Source organism: Pleuronectes platessa, chromosome 3 (assembly GCF_947347685.1).
Source record: "Pleuronectes platessa chromosome 3, fPlePla1.1, whole genome shotgun sequence".
Taxonomy (NCBI): Eukaryota; Metazoa; Chordata; class Actinopteri; order Pleuronectiformes; family Pleuronectidae; genus Pleuronectes; species Pleuronectes platessa.
In genome coordinates, this window is record NC_070628.1 from 14,087,019 (window position 1) to 14,104,103 (window position 17,085).

Genomic DNA, 17,085 nt, shown 5'->3' on the forward strand with positions numbered 1-17,085 from the left:
CTTTTGTGTCATCCGCACATCACAATTTGTCCTTATATTTATAAACAAAAATCGTCCTGCGCCACTGCGCTTTACTACTACACTCTACTTTTTAACACTCATGTGTATCAATGTAAATCTTTTAGTTCATTCTATTGTGATTTTAAGATATTTGTTATTCTCTTATCAACGTCATTCTGACCTGCCCGCTGCTGTAACCACTGAATTTTTTCATTGTGTGGATCAATAAAGTTTTATTATATCTTATGTAATTTATTTATTTATATTTATTTCGGAAGTGTTGTAATATTAATCACCTAATTAAATATGTTAGCATTTCAGAGAATGAACCATTTTCACTTGATCGCTTGTCCAAAAACTGCATATCCTGCTGGGGCCATCATTGTGTCTTCTAGGTTTCGTTGATGGTGGAGTGACAACAACCGTCCAAAGTCTAAAACTTAGAAAACTCATAACGAATCAACCGCAAGTGCAAAACTTTACAACTCTCCCCAAACTGTTAAGCAGAAACTTTCACACACTTTTAGTTGGAAGCAATTATGAAGTTCAATTCTAGTATTATTATTTGTAGAAAGTATTTTATTTATTTAATTAATTAATTAATTATTTGTTGATTGCAAGAATGACAAAGATACAAGACCATATTTGACATTATTGTGAAATACCTGAATCAAAATAAAAGAGAATAACAATTTCCTATTATTTTATATATTTGTGTATTTACCCGTGTTGGGCATCAGTGCTTAACTGTTTGTGACATTTTTCTGAACCAGATCCAACTGGAGAGACGAGACAGAACAAAAAACAGCTTTCAGTGTTGATAGGAACAAAGGTCAACAGCTGAGTGAAACATTGACATCCTACTTAGGTGGACAATAATGTATCAAAAACACAAGCTGTCTCATATAACATTTGTGTGTATATGTAGGTGTGTGTGTGTGTGTGTGTGTGTGTGTGTGTGTGTGTGTGTGTGTGTGTGTGTGTGTGTGTGTTTGTTTCTTTCATGTTTGTGTATCTGTGATTTTGAAATAACCTAATTTCAGGACAAAGATCTTTGTACTCAGCCATGTTTTGTTTTTTTCTGGGACAAAACCTTTTGACCTCAGACTTCAGAGACACCCTCCCTCTCATCATATTGGTCAGAGACACACACCCAGGGACCACCCCTCGAATGAACTGTAGCCAAAATCCAGCTCATGCACACAACGGACGCCAAACTCCAAAGTACCACTTCGATCTCTCCAACATTTGCCAACCGATTCATTCCCTCCTGGCAATGTGGTGCAGTCGCATGGCTCTGCGTGGGCTCCAGCGGATTACTCCACTGGCTCTAACAAGCAACATGCAGAGAGAGATGTCCGGCCTGTCTCGGGTATACATCACCAGACAGATCCCACCCGAGGGTCTGAAGATCCTACGTGAATCTGGACAGTGAGTCTCCTGTTACATCACTTAAACTCTATGTCTTGTAATGAATTCGCTGCTGTACCTCATTTAACTGTGATAGGGTTTGAACGCTGCCTGGTAAAGTTCATCATTTACTCTGAGTAAACAGAATTGCTAACATGTGCCCTGAGGTTGGGCTGATAAGACATGTAACCGGAGGGGTATTCCCCCACAACACAGCTCACTTTACCTTTAAGTCCCAGTATTCCTATGAGGGCCTGCACTATATATGATAAACGCTGTAAATCAAGGGCTTTAAATGAAGAATCCCTTATACTTGTGTATAGTATCTATATTTTTCTGCACCATTATAAACCAATGAACTTCCTTTGTGAAGGTCCCTGCTCTTTGCCTGCTCATATGCAGGTGGACTGGAGAAGTTACTGTGTTTTAATACGTGTCCTTGAAGGTATCAGAAGGAAACAGTTGCAGCAGTCAGACAGATTTGAAGCACCTGAGACACTTTTCGGCATACGTGTCATGGCTTCTATTTTCCCAGGGTGCAGTTCCAGCTGTGGGACTCAGATGACATCCCTGTGCCCAGACAGGAGATGCTCGAGAAGGTTAAAGGTGCTGATGCCCTGCTGTGCGTGCTGACCGAGAAGATTGATGCAGAATTGTTGGACGCCGCAGGTCAGAGGACAGTCTATGAACCGGTTGAATGACCTTCATGCAATGTACAGTGGTTCATTTATACATGTGTTTTTCTTTGTGTGATGCATATTTGCAGGTCCAAACCTGAAGGTCATTAGTACTATGTCAGTGGGTTTTGACCATCTCTCTCTGGAGGAGCTGAAGAAAAGGTGATCGATTAACACACATCCATTAAAAAGTGTTGATTTGTGTGTAGACTTGTGTTTCCGACCTACATCTCAATTAAAAAGTGACAAAACCAAAGAAAGGTACCATTGTTTCCAGGTCCTAAAAGATCTTGTAATGTCTGTGTATCTTTCCAGAGGAATCCGTGTCGGTTACACTCCTGATGTTCTGACGGATTCTGTTGCTGAACTGACTGTGGCTCTGCTGCTCACGACCTCAAGGAGGCTCATAGAGGCCACGCATGAAGCCAAGACGTAATGTTAATACACACACACACACACACACACACACACACACACACACACAATGACAAACCTGTCCACGCAACATTCATAGATGTTTAAACCCCCCCCCTCTCTCTCACATGTGTCAGAGGTGGCTGGGGCACGTGGAGAACCCTGTGGCTGTGTGGACATGAGTTGGCCAACAGCACTGTGGGTATTCTTGGCCTGGGGAGGATCGGTGAGCACAGTGTCTAACACACGGTACACAGGCTTATCAAAACAAAACTGCAGTTTTTTCAGTCTCTTCCACTGTGCATTTGTGCTCAAAGGTGTCGCCATCGCTGAGCGCCTGGCACCTTTCAAAGTAAAGAAGTTCATTTACACGGACGTGGTCCCCAGGCCTGAACTGGCCAGTATGATCAATGCAGAATATGGTAAGACCCAGATTGATGATGTCAGCATTTTCTTTTTCCCACAGAAGGAATTTTGACAAGTAACAGTAGGAAGTATTATTCAACAGTCCGGCAACACTCAACCAAATTGCTCACACTTGTAGATATCAGTTCTATAAATGTGCTTGAATTTTTTTATTAAGACCCATATAATATTCTCATGGAAATTGGAAAAATTTAAGAAAGTGATAATAATTCCAAACCCACGTCAAAATTTGATGGGTTCTTTCTTAGGCCATGTTCAAAACCTAACCTCCATGTGGGAGGTAGTGATCCAATAAACATAGGCTGCTCAATTCATGGCCCTGGTACACTGTCAGGACTTGATTACATTTTTGAATGTACAAAAACCTGTGCTTTTCCTCATTACGTGCTGATCTAAGAGATATTGATGAGTTTGCTCTAAGATATTTATGTCATGTGACATCATCAATCCTCTGTTTTGGTCGTAGTCTCCTTCGATGAGCTGGCGGAGCAGTCCGACTTTCTGTCCGTGTGTTGCGCTTTGACGCCAGAGACAAAAGAGATCTGCAACAAGAACCTCTTCTCCAAGATGAAGAGTACTTCCATCTTCATCAACACCAGCAGGTAAAACTGTTGCCTGTGAATGAGGAGAGTCCACTGGGAGCTGTACCTGTGTTTTAAGCGTGCTCTCTGCTGTTTCAGAGGTGGGGTAGTGAACCAGGACGACCTCTATGAGGCGCTCTCCACCGGGCAGATTGCAGGAGCCGGTTTAGATGTCACTGTCCCTGAGCCCCTTCCCATCAGCCACCCTCTTTTTACTCTCAAAAACTGCGGTGAGTCCATCACACAGTTTCATCTTTTTAATATCCCACTTGGGCAATTTTACTCTGTATCATTAATGCTCACTTCCAATAAGTACTCTTTTTTTAAATCCTCTCTTCCCACAGTGATCCTTCCACATATTGCCAGTGCCTCCTACATCACCCGTAATGCCATGTCTGCCCTGGCGGCAAACAACCTCCTCCTCGGTCTGCGGGGTGAGCCGATGATCAAAGAGCTCAAGCTGTGAGAAGACGGTGGTTCCAATCTGAGAACTGGCTGAGTGATGAACCATTACTTCCACCTACCTAGTTATTTTGAAAAGGGAAATAAAACTTTTTAACAGTATGCCCGTGTTTCCTTTACTTTTGACACGACACTTATAGAATCTCTGTGCCATTTCATAAAATATATCACCAGCTACAAAATTATTTTCATCTTTTTTTTAATTCAATCTATACAACGACTGAACATACTATACAATCTTCATAGCCTTCAAACATTTAGTCCACTCATGGTTACACGACGTTAGATATACAGGAATAAAAACAGAAATCCTTCAGATTTGGCATATCAACAAAAGCCCAGGTTTTCAAGATAAGAGGGCATAAGGCAGTGACTTTCTTAATCAATTTAAGTTTGGCATATTCATACAGGGGTAAAATAGTCAGTGCATTTTTCAGAGATTCACATGAACAGCTTTGGAGGAGCAGCATTTGAATTCCTAATAGGCCACTGTGTGAGACATGGAAGCCATTACGGAGGAGTTTTGCTTCACCTCATAATTTGGTCAAATCACAGCCTGCTCTTTCCATCATGACAGAGGAGGCAACAGCGACTTTACTCCACAGTGAAGAAGTTTACAGGGCAGGTTACCTTTTATTTTAGTTTTTTACACGGAGAGCATCTGGACAGGCAATCTCTTTTATCTGTCTATTTAAGATTATGCTTTAAAATCTGTCATTTCCAATAGGCTAACAGTGCAATGACTCTACAGTACAGTGGGGAAAGCAAATGAAAATCAAAGACCACGTGAATCTCTCCGACAGTGAAGGAGACATGATATAGCAAGCAATCAGGTATATAAAAACCCATATTTGAAGTTATTTTTTCTTTTCAGTTCACTAAAACAGAACTTTACAACACTACATGGACATTCAATTACCAGGGAAGCTGTTCTTATTTACAACTTGCTGGAAGTCAGACATTCTCAGTTAGGTTAAAGTTAAAATCTTTAGTATGATATTATTTTCTATAAGATAAACTAAAATTAGGTATCCTCCTGAGGACGTGTGGTATTATTGAATCTTAAAAATAAGAAAAATCTGAATTGAACAATAGTTGTGAAACTTACAGTACCAATCATGTTAAAGGTCGACAATAAAGTATATTTGGGTAAAGAAAACTTATTTTACATTTATGTAAAAAATGATTGTATAAAAAATCAGTTTCTAATTTATCCCCATGTGGAATATTCAATGATGTTCAAGATTTGCGCACAAATGGAATATTTTTATGGCTAAGAGAAGCCAAACTTCCCTCCAATCCAACATAAAGGTGAAGTAACAGAGCAGGTAGAGTTGAATAATTGCAATACAGCAATACTTTTCCAATAGTTTAACATTCTAGTAGACATGTTAGTTATAAAAAAGCATGATTTGTCTAAATGCTTTAGTAACAGATGCAACATTAGATGTAAAAGAGACATTTATAAAGCACTGATATCAAGTACAGTAGCAACGTATACACAACGTTGAGTAGTTCATGAGTTGTTTTGTCTCTTCTCCAAGAGCAAAATTATGAATCCAACCACAAATGTGCAATATTTACATTTCCAAAGCACTTTTTCAGCACATGCTGAACATCTTTATCCTGTAAACAGTTTACTCAGGTGACACACACACACACACACACACACACACACACACACACACACACACACACACACACACACACACACACACACACACACACACACACACACACACACACACACACACACACACACACACACACACACACACACACACACACACACACACACACACACACAATGTGTTTGACCACAGCGGACTTTTTCTTCTGGTCTTTAGCAGTCAGGAACCAATACGGAAAAACTATTAGTAAGCAGTTTTGCAAATCTTGACACAAAATAAGGTGCATGTACATTCTTCTGTGAAGTCGTTATCTCAGTATTATCGTAGCATTATGATACAATGTCATATTATGCATTTCTCCAAATTAGACTGGAATGCCCAGTAAACACAGAACTGATCCTGCTGCTAATGCAAAGATGCTGCAAGTTCAATTATAACCAAAAGGGACGTCAATGTTAATAGCTTGAGCTGTAAACCCGAGAAAAGATGTGATCAGAAAAATGTAAAGGTCCCATTGCTCCACAAATTGGACCTGACAATCCACAGGTACATATTTATCAAAGTAAGACATTTACTCTTGTCGTCACGTAAAGTGTGAAGTCCCTGTTACTTCATACTGAATTATTTGCCAGCTACCAAACAATATTTGGTTAGCTGTTAACAATATTAACTCAGGTGGTTCAAAATGCAGCTGCTTTAAAATGTTGAATTGTTTTCTGCTGATGTTCTTATCCTGGTCTCTAACTCTATCTACCTTTCACACTTTGAGTAGACGAAAGGACGACCCTTCTAAGTAAATGCCGGAATTATATCTGGCCCCAAAACAGACTCTGAACCAGTTAGTTCAAAGTCATGACTGTCATTGTACAGAACAAGGAATTGATATGCACAGTTGGGACCACTCAGCAGTGTGATGCAGCTGCTTCTGATCTACAAACACTCAGACAAGGACGTTTTTTTTTAGAACACCAAACCACCAACAGTGTGGCTGCTTTACAGCCTGAACTGGCCTAGATCATATAACACTAAGTCCATTTGCTTTTTTGTTAATCATATAGGAGAGATTACAATGTACATCAACGGTACTGTGAGTCAATAGCAATACATACATGTCCTGCATCCCTACACTCTTCCATCCGGTTAAATGTCTTTACAGATACTTTTTACTGACTTGATATTATTGGTTTCTCCGAATAAAAAAAAGATTGATAACATTATCATCCCCATCTTTGGTCTGTGATCAGGACCGGTTAGTTTAAACATTACAGCTGATCTGACTGGTCTGTCACATCTTCAGAAAAATTTTGATTTGAAATTTTTAGAGACTTTTATTTTTTGACTCCCAATCCTACATCAGGCCGTTGGACATGTTGCTGTTCTGCCAGCGCAGACAGGTGGTCTTGGAATGCTTGTATAGGTGGGAGGACTGGCTGAAGCGCTTCCCACACTTGAGGCAGGCGTAGGGTTTCTCCCCTGTGTGGACACGGATGTGTTTCTTGCAGTCAGTCAGGGTTAGGAAGGTTTTGCAACAGATTTTACAGGCGTATTTCCGAGCTCCCTCGACCACCAGGACATTGTGCTCTGACAGAGCTTTCTTGCACTTAGACAGGACGTCCGCTGAAGCACGGGTGAGCTGAGGGGGGAGGGAGGTGGGCCTGCCACCGTTCATGTCATACCCACCGCTCTCGTTGAGAAGCAGGGGACTTGCCAGACTTGAGGAGGAAGAGGCAGAATCCTGGAGAACACCGCCTACACCTTCTTCTCCTCCTATACCGGCCGACATTTTGGGGGCAATACGCCTGTACCCTGGATAGCCCAGAGAAACATTGGCGGCTCCTCCGGCTCCTCGTGAGGGTCGCCCTAGAGAGTGAAGCCCCAGACTGGAGCGCTGGAAGTCCAAACCAAAGGGCTCAAACACTCCATGCCCTCCACTCATATTTCCCCCACCTCCTCTGGGGTTCCCCAAACTGTCGTGCAGGGGACGGAGGAATAGAGAATCATGCTGCAAGTTGTCTCCAAAGCTGCTGCGACTCTCACCACTGAGTGGGGACTGAAGAAGACAAGAAGAAGCAGAGCCAGGTGGGCCGGCAGCTTCCTGTCTCATCAGGAAGTGATGTGCTACTGCATCCCCAGTCGTGGTGTTGGGCAAGTCATCTTCTCCTGTAACCAACCCTGCAACGCCACTACCATAATCCTTTGGGCTAAGGAAGCTAGAAATACTGAAACCAGGTTTGCTATTTGATCCGTTATTACATCCAAAACCTCCGGCGCCTCCTCCCATGTGGCTTTTGATGAGAAGCTGGGAGCTTGGCTGCAGCAGAGAGTCCGAGCTGGGTCGGGGTTCCGAGGTGAAGCTGCGGTCGCTGCTCTCTGGGCTCAGCTCCACCTTCTCCTCCTCCTCTGGACATCCAGGCTCGGCCGGGTCGCTGCCCTCAGCCTGCGATGTCACGTCACTGATTTCATCTGTCGGCTCAGGCGAGCTTAGCGGCTCTCGCTTAACCACCACCTGTGGGAAGCACAAGTCCAGATTTAACTGAGGCAGATTGCGATTATCTGATGTTTTAGCGTTATTTTAATCGAAAGGAGCCGAAAAGGACAGCAGCTTGTTTAGAGCAGAGTGATTTGGATGTGCAAATGAGTTAAATGCTTTTTGTGATGGTCATCAAAACACGCATACAAGCAGATTCATCCATTTTTCATAGAGAGCTCTTCAAAATGTGAAAAATTATGTATTTAATATAAATATGGTTACTAGAATAACAGTAATTTAGATGTGTACATTGTGAAAAAAATCTAAGTCAACTGCAAGTTTTCAAAAACAAGAAACCACAGTTTTACCTTCTGTTCTTGTTCTTCAGCCTCCTCTTCCTCGGTCCCTGATTTAATCTTCACAGCTAACCTGTTGTCCTGTAGGTCATGGTCATCCATATCCTCCTCCTTGCTCACTCCTCCCTGCATTCTCCCCAAGTCCTCCCCCCCACAGTGTCCACTGTCTGACTGGCTGGGCATCTGAGGATCATCTTGGGAGACCCCTACGTGGCCAGCACCTGACTTTGATTCATCCCCCATCTTGTGGGAGTCCGGGGACAGGAGTGCTCCTCCCTCTCGCTCTGCGCTCATCCCTTCTTCTCCCAACAAACCGTGGTTAGCGGCTGAGGTGCATTGCCTCTGCCTTGGTCTGTCTTCCAGTGCAGTGGAGGGCTTGCGTTTGTGAAAGCGCCGGATTGGGAAAGAGGCTCTCTGTCCCACCTCTCTATTGCCAACTATATTTCCCATCCCATCCTCCTCTATCCCCCCCAAAGCAGAGCTCACCAAGCTGAGTCCGAGCTGCTGCAACAGGAAGGAGCGCTGCAACTTTGACGCGGCAGCATTTGTTGCAAGGTTAGCATTAGCTGCTAGATTAGGGTTCACTGCTAAATCTGCATGTTGTTGCTGTTGTTGTTGTTGTTGCTGCTGCTGCTGCTGCTGCTGCTGCTGCTGCTGCTGCTGCTGCTGCTGCCTGCGCCTCTGCTGGTCCTGCTGAGGGTGGTGATGAGTGGGTCTGTCCGATGAGGGGGACATAGGCAGCGTACGTGTTGTCAGGTAGTGTTTACAGGCTTTCACTACATTGTTGAGGTGCAGGTGTGAGGCAGCGAGGAGGATATCCATGACGTTGCTCTCCCCCAGCATCAGTGTGGACGTGTACATCATGTCCACCAGGGCAGCAAAAGCTTCAGCCGTCACCACCTGCAGTCACACAAATATCCTTGTCTGTGCTATTTGAACAGTGAAAAAACTGAATTGACTATGTCAAATATGTTTTTTACTTGATTACACTATTTAGCTATAAGGTCATCATGATAAATTATTAAGATTATACGACAATGCTACTGCCTTTGACAAGGTTTTCACGATCCTGACCTCGCTGTCCAGCTGAATCATATTCATGCTCGAGTCTCCCTCTGCAACAGTGAACAGGGCTCTGAAGTGAGTGCTGCAGGCCGCCAGCACGGAGCGGTGGGCTTTAAAGTGTCGGCTCCCCACGACGATGACAGAATCACATAGCTGGCCGTGGACACGCTGGTAGTTCAGCTGCTGGAAGAGCTGTTCAAAGTGGCCTGGGAAATCCATGGCCCTTAATACATAAAATAAAAAGTTGATTAGTCCACAACAACACAGCATTGAAAAACATGATTTTGCTTAGAATCCTTTAATGGGTTGTGTGATGTAAAGGACAACAGAAGAGGTTATGTTTTACATCCTGTCTGTTTTTTTGTTTGTTTGTTTGTAAGCAAGATTCCCCAAAACATCTGAACGAATATCCAGGAAACCTGGAAGGATGCAGTTTGGGAAGACCAAAAGGCATTTTTCAACATCTTCCCAGTGAATAATTCATAGATCTCGGTGAATAAAAGTGATACACGTGATTGTGTACAAATTGGCGAGGCTTGACTGAATTTAAATGGTACTACTGGGCCAGGGAGGAAGGTTTGTGCTTTACTGACTGCTACTAAAGTTGTAATTTGGACATCCTTTACTCTTTATAAGACAAAACAAGCAGCTTCGGGATCTGGGATATTGTGATGGATGTTTTTTTCACCCAATTTATTGACTACACATTTAACGCGTTAACTAATCCACAGAATATGTGACAGCAAAGATGGCATTAGCGGCTGCCTGAGGCGATGGAGGCCTGGGATGAGACTGTCAGGGGGACACAGTGCATGGGAGTGATGATGGGGTAAGAGGGAAGGTCAACACAGATGAAGAAGCTCTCATTAGCTAGGTTTGTTAGAGGAGGTGCTGATGTGAGGATGTCAAACAAATCAAAGCCTGTAGGTGTGGGACAAAGCAGTAATATGAGGGGGAACGAAAATATCAGTGGGGTTATTAATCCATAATATAAAGGGACAAATTATATTTATCTATCTATCGATATATCTATCTAGTGGGGTTATTAATCCATACTGTACAGGGACAAACTGTAAAGAAACACTGTATAATGCACAGTAGCTAGTTTACATTGAATATATTGAGTTTACAACAAGTCTGGACTAGCTGTACCACAGGAGCAGTTAGCTACTGTAGCTGAACGAGCAAACACAAGGTGACAATATGGAGCTGCTGACGTCTAACGTTACCTTGAATTATCCCGAGAGCGTCGGTCCCGGGAGGCAGAAGAAGAAGAGAACAGGCCGCGAGCTCAGAAACCGAAGAGCCCGAAGTTATCTGGCTGCACACCAGCAAATAGCCCTGTTAGCTACAACGCTAGCATTAGCTTGCGGTTAGCTCTGTCTGCGCCGCTTCCCTGTGTACAAGCTGCTGTTTGTGTCTTCAGATGTAAACTAGCTAACATGTCAGGCTGCTACCACGGTCTGTGTAGCGGTCACACGCCATGTCCCCCCCACCCCCTTCGGCGATCCAATGTGCGCTGTGTCTGGATGTGAGCTGCCGGGGATGTGTCCTCTCCGCGACCGCTTGTCTCACGCATCTGTCGGTGTCCTCCCCCGGGGACAGTCGGGCATAATAACAACCGTGAAGGAGGCGGACGCGGGCTGTAAAGCGATCTCTGCAGGGAGACAATGTTTCACTTTATTAATTCTCCCATCAGTCACTGTGCAGACGGCCTGTACCTTCCAGACTCACAAGGTGGCGCTGTTTCCCCATCGGAGCCACTTCCTCAGCCTTCTAACGTCTTACAGCAAAGTGTGTCTGTCTGTCTGTGTGTCTGTCTGTCTGTCTGTCTATATGTATATCTGTCTATCTATCAACCAATCAATCAATCAACCTGTCTGTCTGTCTATCCATTTATTTGAATTGTCAAGATTGGAATTAATTCATGATTACGGGGCTCTGAGCATATCGGGGGATTAGCTCAGATGGTAGAGCGCTCGCTTAGCATGCGAGAAGTAGCGGGATCGATGCCCGCATCCTCCAGTCCTTTTCAACATGGATGCCAGGATTCTCTGCAATTTTTACAGGTGCACCATAGAGAGCCTCCTGACTGGCTGCATCACCGCCCTGACCCGTAAGGCTTTACAGCAGGTGGTGAAGTCTGCCCAGCACCAGGTGATGAAGTCTGCCCAGCACATCACCAGGACGGAGCAACCATCCATGGAGGACCTCTACACCCAGCGGTTTAGGAAGAAGACCAACCAGATAATCAGAGCTCCCTATCATACATATACATATACCCATAAACATGTTTGCCTGCTGCTGTCTAGCCGACAGTACCGCAGAATCCGGGCCTGCACCACCAGGCTCAGAGACCGTTTCTTCCCCATGGCCATAAGACTTTTAAACTCCTCCAATCTGCAATGACTCTACTAAACCAGCACCTTAGCACAATTGCACTATTGTGTTTTCTTCGTGTGTATATATATATTATTTTCTATTTAAAAATGTTGATATTCTATTATATATTTTTTTATAAAAAATGTTTTGGGGCTTGTAATATTCTGAGCATTGCTGTAAGAGTGCCTGTGACCCAAGCATTTCATTGCCAGCTGCTGCTTAATGTTAATGTTGGGGATTTGACAAATAAAATCTTGAATCTGAATCTTGAATCGTATAAAACATGCAGAGCCAGAGTATTCAGGATTTCTTCTAATGCAGCGCTGTTATATATTAAGTGATACTTGGTCAATTTTTCTCTGAACCCCCCTCTTCCTCAGCCCAGGTATTTTTCAGCCACACTTCTCTGGTTGGTCATTTCTTAATATGACCAGCGGTGTTGTGCAAGTTCACAACTCTCATGAACTAGTTCAAAGTTCAGTTCATACAAGTAAACATGAATAGTTCACGTTCATAGTTCACCATTTAAATTCTGAACTAGTTCATATTTCAGTTCCATAGTTTTAAGGTGGACAGTGAGAATGAAAGACTTAACTTGTTAAAGAAAACCTTATCCATCACTACCCCTTGCCTTCACTGTCGGAAGGTTTATCAGACAGTGTGTAAAAATCCCTCAGATAATAATAAGGTGCATCGGATCTCGGATGTAGTTGCTGAGTCTGCGTCTCTGCTTTCTCTTGCCATCTGTATATGAGACCGAGAGCTGTTGTGTTGCAGGTATGGCCTGCCCCTTTAAGGAAAGTTTGTAGTGTGTGACGTAGTGCACCAGGGTATTGTGGGAAGATATGCTAAAAGTGTGTTTATAAAGGGAAGTGACGGAGCACCTAGAGGTGATGCGAGTGTTGCTCCTGCTGTATATCCGAGAAATAAAGTGGCCGCATTCCAAGTAAAGAAACATCTCCTCCTCCTTCTTCACGGAGCGGTCCGGACGGCTGGTTACCGGCCAGACAGCGAGCCAAGATAACCAGTGACACGGGCGGCTCCTGGTACAGGCGACATAGGAGACTGATTTATCACGACGTGACACATGCAATGTAAAACAATACATTAACGTCACACCATCATCCTCTAACCCCGGGGACGCACCGGAGGTAGAAGCGCTGTGAAAAGCGCTCCGCCTCCTTTCCTCGCCCATGTTAAATACTTTGGCTGTTCGCACCGGCAGCGTAGTGCCGGGAAGAACCAGGAAGCGCCGCAGCCACACACACAAGCACATAATCTCCTGTGGGGGGTGGCGGCTACAGGCTTGCGTAGGTCAGTCACCTGTGAAGACCAGCGTCATTTACCCCTGAACCAGCGCGGAGAATTGATGATGATGAAATGTAATAAAAAAAAAAAAAAAAATTAATATAAAATTAAATATAACACTTTTTTTATTAAATTAAATATATATAGTTTTTTAATTAAAGGGGACATATTATGCCCATTTCACCACAGTTGATATGGTTCCTTGGGGTCTTAATGAAATGTCTGTAACATTTTTTGGTAAAAATACCACAAAGATAATTTAAAACAACACCTTTTTACTCTGTCTAAAACAGCCCTCCTCAGATCGACCTGTTTTGAGGGCCCCGCCCCCCTCTCGCCCCGCCCCCATCTTACCCCACCCCCTTTCACCCCTCTCATCCCTCCCCCTTCTCACCCCTTCCCCCTCTCATGGAGGTGTAGGACATAACGTTTTTACCTCCATTAATTAGCCTGTTTGAATGTGTTCTTCAACATCTATAGGGCAGATTATGGGCATTTATGTCTAAAAGGAATAGAGCAGTACGTTTTTTTTTTTTATGCATGAGATATCAGTCATTTCTGCAATAAAATTATGACTGAGGAATAAAATACATAAATTACTCTTTCCTCTGTATTACTTTGCTAACTGCTCATCTTACACGTGTCAATTGTTGACATGTTACATATCAAACATTAAAAGCACACAACTGTTTCTATAAACTTTTATTGTCAGAAAGATTGCTAGAAAGATTGCCACAGAGCTTTTTAATCAGTTATTAAATGTACTGGCTGGGACAGAGGTAATAAATACAAAAAATACCAAGTATAATAAATACATTCATTACAAAAATACAATTTGTGCCATAAGTAGCTATACTGTAAACAAAGGAACACTTTATATTTGTGTGTCACCTTTTATTCTCTAAATACAATGTGAACTTTGCTCAGCCGTTACAGGTATTTGGCGTACAGAAGCTTTGTGAGCTGGTGTTGAGGCCCTCTGGGCCGGAGAATCAGGGTGGTCCTGCCCTCCTGCTCGGTGCTCCAGATACGCAGAGTGTTCCCTGATGCTCAGGGAAGTTATACAGGGTTCAGACCTGCCCTTGATTGAAACTCGACACATAGCTGGCTATAACTTCCTGTCAGGTTTCTCATACAAGGCAGAGAGATCCTCAGGTTTTGAGATCTTCAGCACCTCATTCACATATGGGGCCGGGTCCTGAAAAACCTCGTGAAAGATGAGGTCCAACAGGTTATCCATGTAATCTGTAATACAAATTGGGGAAAAAGTTGGACATTTTGCACTTTTTTGTATTTATTATTTTCTTTTTATAATTATATTATTCTATTCATCGTGAAGACGATAAATAAATGGTCTTTAAACAGGTTAAAATGAGGATTAATGGTGAAGACCATTTAAAGACAGCAGTTAATTGATATGTTATTTATGTTTCACATACTGTTTTCACATTGTTTGGCTTTTAAATAGAGCCTGTGAGAATCACGGAAGGTTGCATCTGCTTTCACCGGCTTTTCTGTGCACTCGCCCTTCTTATATATTACATCTGTCCCCCGCCGACACATAGGACAAACCTCAAACAGCTCCAGGAGGCAGTTTTCATAGACAATATATGTGGGTGTCTTATGAACAGGGTTGGAAGATTCCATTCTATTAGAACGACAAAGATTTCACCAAAAGGATGCAACAGCTAAAAAAGTGTAGGATGGTAATCCATCTGATTATTGAAATGTTTAGATTAAATATTGAGTCACTCACGTCACATCTTGTCCTCTCCCTCCTCCAAGCGAGGTCTCTTACAGCTGAGGTCCCAACACCGACATCAGTGCAGCACAGTTTTCTGTGTGCCTATGATAAAACAGACACAATATCCATGGAGTCACAACAAATGAGATGCTGTTACAACTTTAACACGGAGACACAATCAATGACATGAAGAAGCAACTGAGGGTAAACCAACCTGTACGTTTGTAGTGAGGTCGCAGTGTTTTCATAGAAAGCTGCGTTCCATGTGTGCGCATCTGTGGTGGGTCCGTCTGGCATGCTACGTGATGTAGCCTAGCACCGTGAACAGATGTGCTTGCCTGAACACCAAAAGCAGCAATGTTATTCATGTTTGTACTACTGTCATGCATACAAGGATACAAGGACACATTTCCCCAACTAGGGCTGGTAATGAATAATCGTTCTATTCCCGCACATTATGACAACAACATACTCCGGTATCTTGAACGAGCACAGTGTTGTGCTCTCCACCCCCCCCCCCGCTCGCGTGTCCTCCCGTTAGTACTGTGCCGCGGATTTTTTTCCCAAGGCAGCACTGGGCTGGAAGTTCGCTACGGCCGACACTCGTAGCAGCTACTACAAACTTCCGTAGCTAACTTCAAGCTCCAGCAGCTACAACCGGAGCTCGTAGCAGCTACTACAAACATCCGTAGCTAACTTCAAGCTCCAGCAGCTACAACCGGAGCTCGTAGCAGCTACTACAAACTTCCGTAGCTAACTTCAAGCTCCAGCAGCTACAACCGGAGCTCGTAGCAGCTACTACAAACTTCCGTAGCTAACTTCAAGCTCCAGCAGCTACAACCGGAGCTCGTAGCAGCTACTACAAACATCCGTAGCTAACTTCAAGCTCCAGCAGCTACAACCGGAGCTCGTAGCAGCTACTACAAACATCCGTAGCTAACTTCAAGCTCCAGCAGCTACAACCAGAGCTCGTAGCAGCTACTACCGGGGTTCGTAGTAGCTGCTAAGGGGCTCGTAGTAGGCGCTACGGCCCCTCGAGCGGAGGGGGGGAGAGCGTGGAGAGCACAACACTCACGAACCTACCGTTCACCGTGGACTAGCCAGCCGTCCTCGATTAATGAAAACTCCTGTAAAGTCTCTCCCTATCCCCCACCAATACATACTAGCCCCCCACCCCCTCACACACACGGCACAACATGCTAACGGCACTAGCCTCCACACAAAATGTCTAAAAGAAGCAAATACCAGAATTGTAAAAAAAAAAATACTTACATTTCCCTCGTCTTCAGTATTGCGATGGAAAGATGGCACCGACCCCTCTTTCAATAACAACCTTTTAGAGAATCCAGCGTTATATTGGCCCAGGTTGATTTTGGGACGGTAGACATGCCAGATACCCAAACTAATGTGTAGAAGCACTACAAAAGTGGAATTTTCATAATATGTCCCCTTTAAAGTAAATGGGGAAAAACAATTTTGGGGAATATTTTTTTAGAGAAGATTCCAGATTAATTCACTATACTGAATTAATCCTTCTACCAAGTTGTGTGGTACGGAGCCGAGACACTGGCCAGAGAAGAAAACACTTGGAATACGTTGCTTGTTTGGTCTGCATATGTGTGCCATGAGTGATGGGTAACGTAGTGATAAGTCTAGTTAGTTGGTTTCGGTTAGGCTAAATCGCGGACATTTTACGGGCACTGAGCAACGACATGGTGAAAGCATTCGATTTAGACAGCGTCTCTCCTGAGGAGAAAGTATTGAAATGTCCCGAGGGTCAATGAACAGGTAGGGGTGGGGCACGTGAAAGTTCTAGGCCAATGGCTGTAGGGTTTTGTGGGATGCCAGGCTCTCATTGGCTGATGAGTTGGCGTATCAAGGGTGAATGAGGAAGGGGAGTGAAGAATACAGTGGTGGATGAGAGGAGTGTCAGAGTTACGAACAAGAAGCTAGTCGTGTTCGCTGGAGTTTAATAAAGTTACACATAAAGAGAGAAGTTTCCTGTCGTCTATACGCGAGGACGCTACAATATGAACGTGTTCACCGTTCAAATTCATTATTTGTCATTGAGTTGCGTTCAGTTCATCGTTCTCATAAAAGTGAACGTGTTCATTGAACGCGTTTTTTGCGTTCGTTCATGCACAACACTGATGACCAGA

General features: G+C 43.7%; 2 protein-coding genes, 1 long non-coding RNA gene and 1 other non-coding gene across 4 annotated transcripts; 2 read left to right on the top strand and 2 right to left on the bottom strand.

Annotated features, from left to right (window-relative positions):
* Positions 1 to 1,179: 1,179 nt before the first annotated feature.
* Positions 1,180 to 4,072, top strand: grhprb (glyoxylate reductase/hydroxypyruvate reductase b). The gene is made up of 9 exons (XM_053418641.1): positions 1,180 to 1,431; positions 1,946 to 2,079; positions 2,177 to 2,249; positions 2,403 to 2,519; positions 2,639 to 2,727; positions 2,819 to 2,923; positions 3,394 to 3,529; positions 3,608 to 3,738; positions 3,853 to 4,072. The coding sequence occupies exons 1-9, from the start codon at positions 1,277 to 1,279 to the stop codon at positions 3,972 to 3,974; spliced, it is 1,062 nt and encodes a 353-aa protein (XP_053274616.1). The 5' UTR covers positions 1,180 to 1,276; the 3' UTR covers positions 3,975 to 4,072.
* Positions 4,073 to 4,152: 80 nt separating this feature from the next.
* On the bottom strand, positions 4,153 to 11,203 carry LOC128437330 (zinc finger and BTB domain-containing protein 5). The gene is made up of 4 exons (XM_053419437.1): positions 10,722 to 11,203; positions 9,502 to 9,715; positions 8,440 to 9,327; positions 4,153 to 8,107 (listed from the first exon to the last, which is right to left on the bottom strand). The coding sequence occupies exons 2-4, from the start codon at positions 9,709 to 9,711 to the stop codon at positions 6,950 to 6,952; spliced, it is 2,256 nt and encodes a 751-aa protein (XP_053275412.1). The 5' UTR covers positions 9,712 to 9,715; positions 10,722 to 11,203; the 3' UTR covers positions 4,153 to 6,949.
* Positions 11,204 to 11,444: 241 nt separating this feature from the next.
* trnaa-agc (transfer RNA alanine (anticodon AGC)) lies at positions 11,445 to 11,517 on the top strand. Its single transcript has one exon. It is a non-coding gene; the product is annotated as a tRNA-Ala (tRNA).
* Positions 11,518 to 13,796: 2,279 nt separating this feature from the next.
* On the bottom strand, positions 13,797 to 16,961 carry LOC128437157 (uncharacterized). The gene is made up of 4 exons (XR_008338173.1): positions 16,199 to 16,961; positions 15,141 to 15,264; positions 14,939 to 15,028; positions 13,797 to 14,427 (listed from the first exon to the last, which is right to left on the bottom strand). It is a non-coding gene; the product is annotated as an uncharacterized LOC128437157 (long non-coding RNA).
* Positions 16,962 to 17,085: the final 124 nt, after the last annotated feature.

What these genes read in the sequence shown, in the direction of transcription:
- grhprb (XM_053418641.1), top strand. Translation starts at nt 1,277, where the DNA reads ATGTGGTGCAGTCGCATGGCTCTGCGTGGGCTCCAGCGGATTACTCCA. An exon ending in ATCCTACGTGAATCTGGACA is followed by an intron (nt 1,432 to 1,945) that starts GTGAGTCTCCTG and finishes CTATTTTCCCAG; the next exon opens with GGTGCAGTTCCAGCTGTGGG. An exon ending in ATCTTCATCAACACCAGCAG is followed by an intron (nt 3,530 to 3,607) that starts GTAAAACTGTTG and finishes CTGCTGTTTCAG; the next exon opens with AGGTGGGGTAGTGAACCAGG.
- LOC128437330 (XM_053419437.1), bottom strand. Translation starts at nt 9,711, where the DNA reads ATGGATTTCCCAGGCCACTTTGAACAGCTCTTCCAGCAGCTGAACTAC. An exon ending in TGATTCAGCTGGACAGCGAG is followed by an intron (nt 9,328 to 9,501) that starts GTCAGGATCGTG and finishes GTGTGACTGCAG; the next exon opens with GTGGTGACGGCTGAAGCTTT. An exon ending in CTGAAGAACAAGAACAGAAG is followed by an intron (nt 8,108 to 8,439) that starts GTAAAACTGTGG and finishes TGCTTCCCACAG; the next exon opens with GTGGTGGTTAAGCGAGAGCC.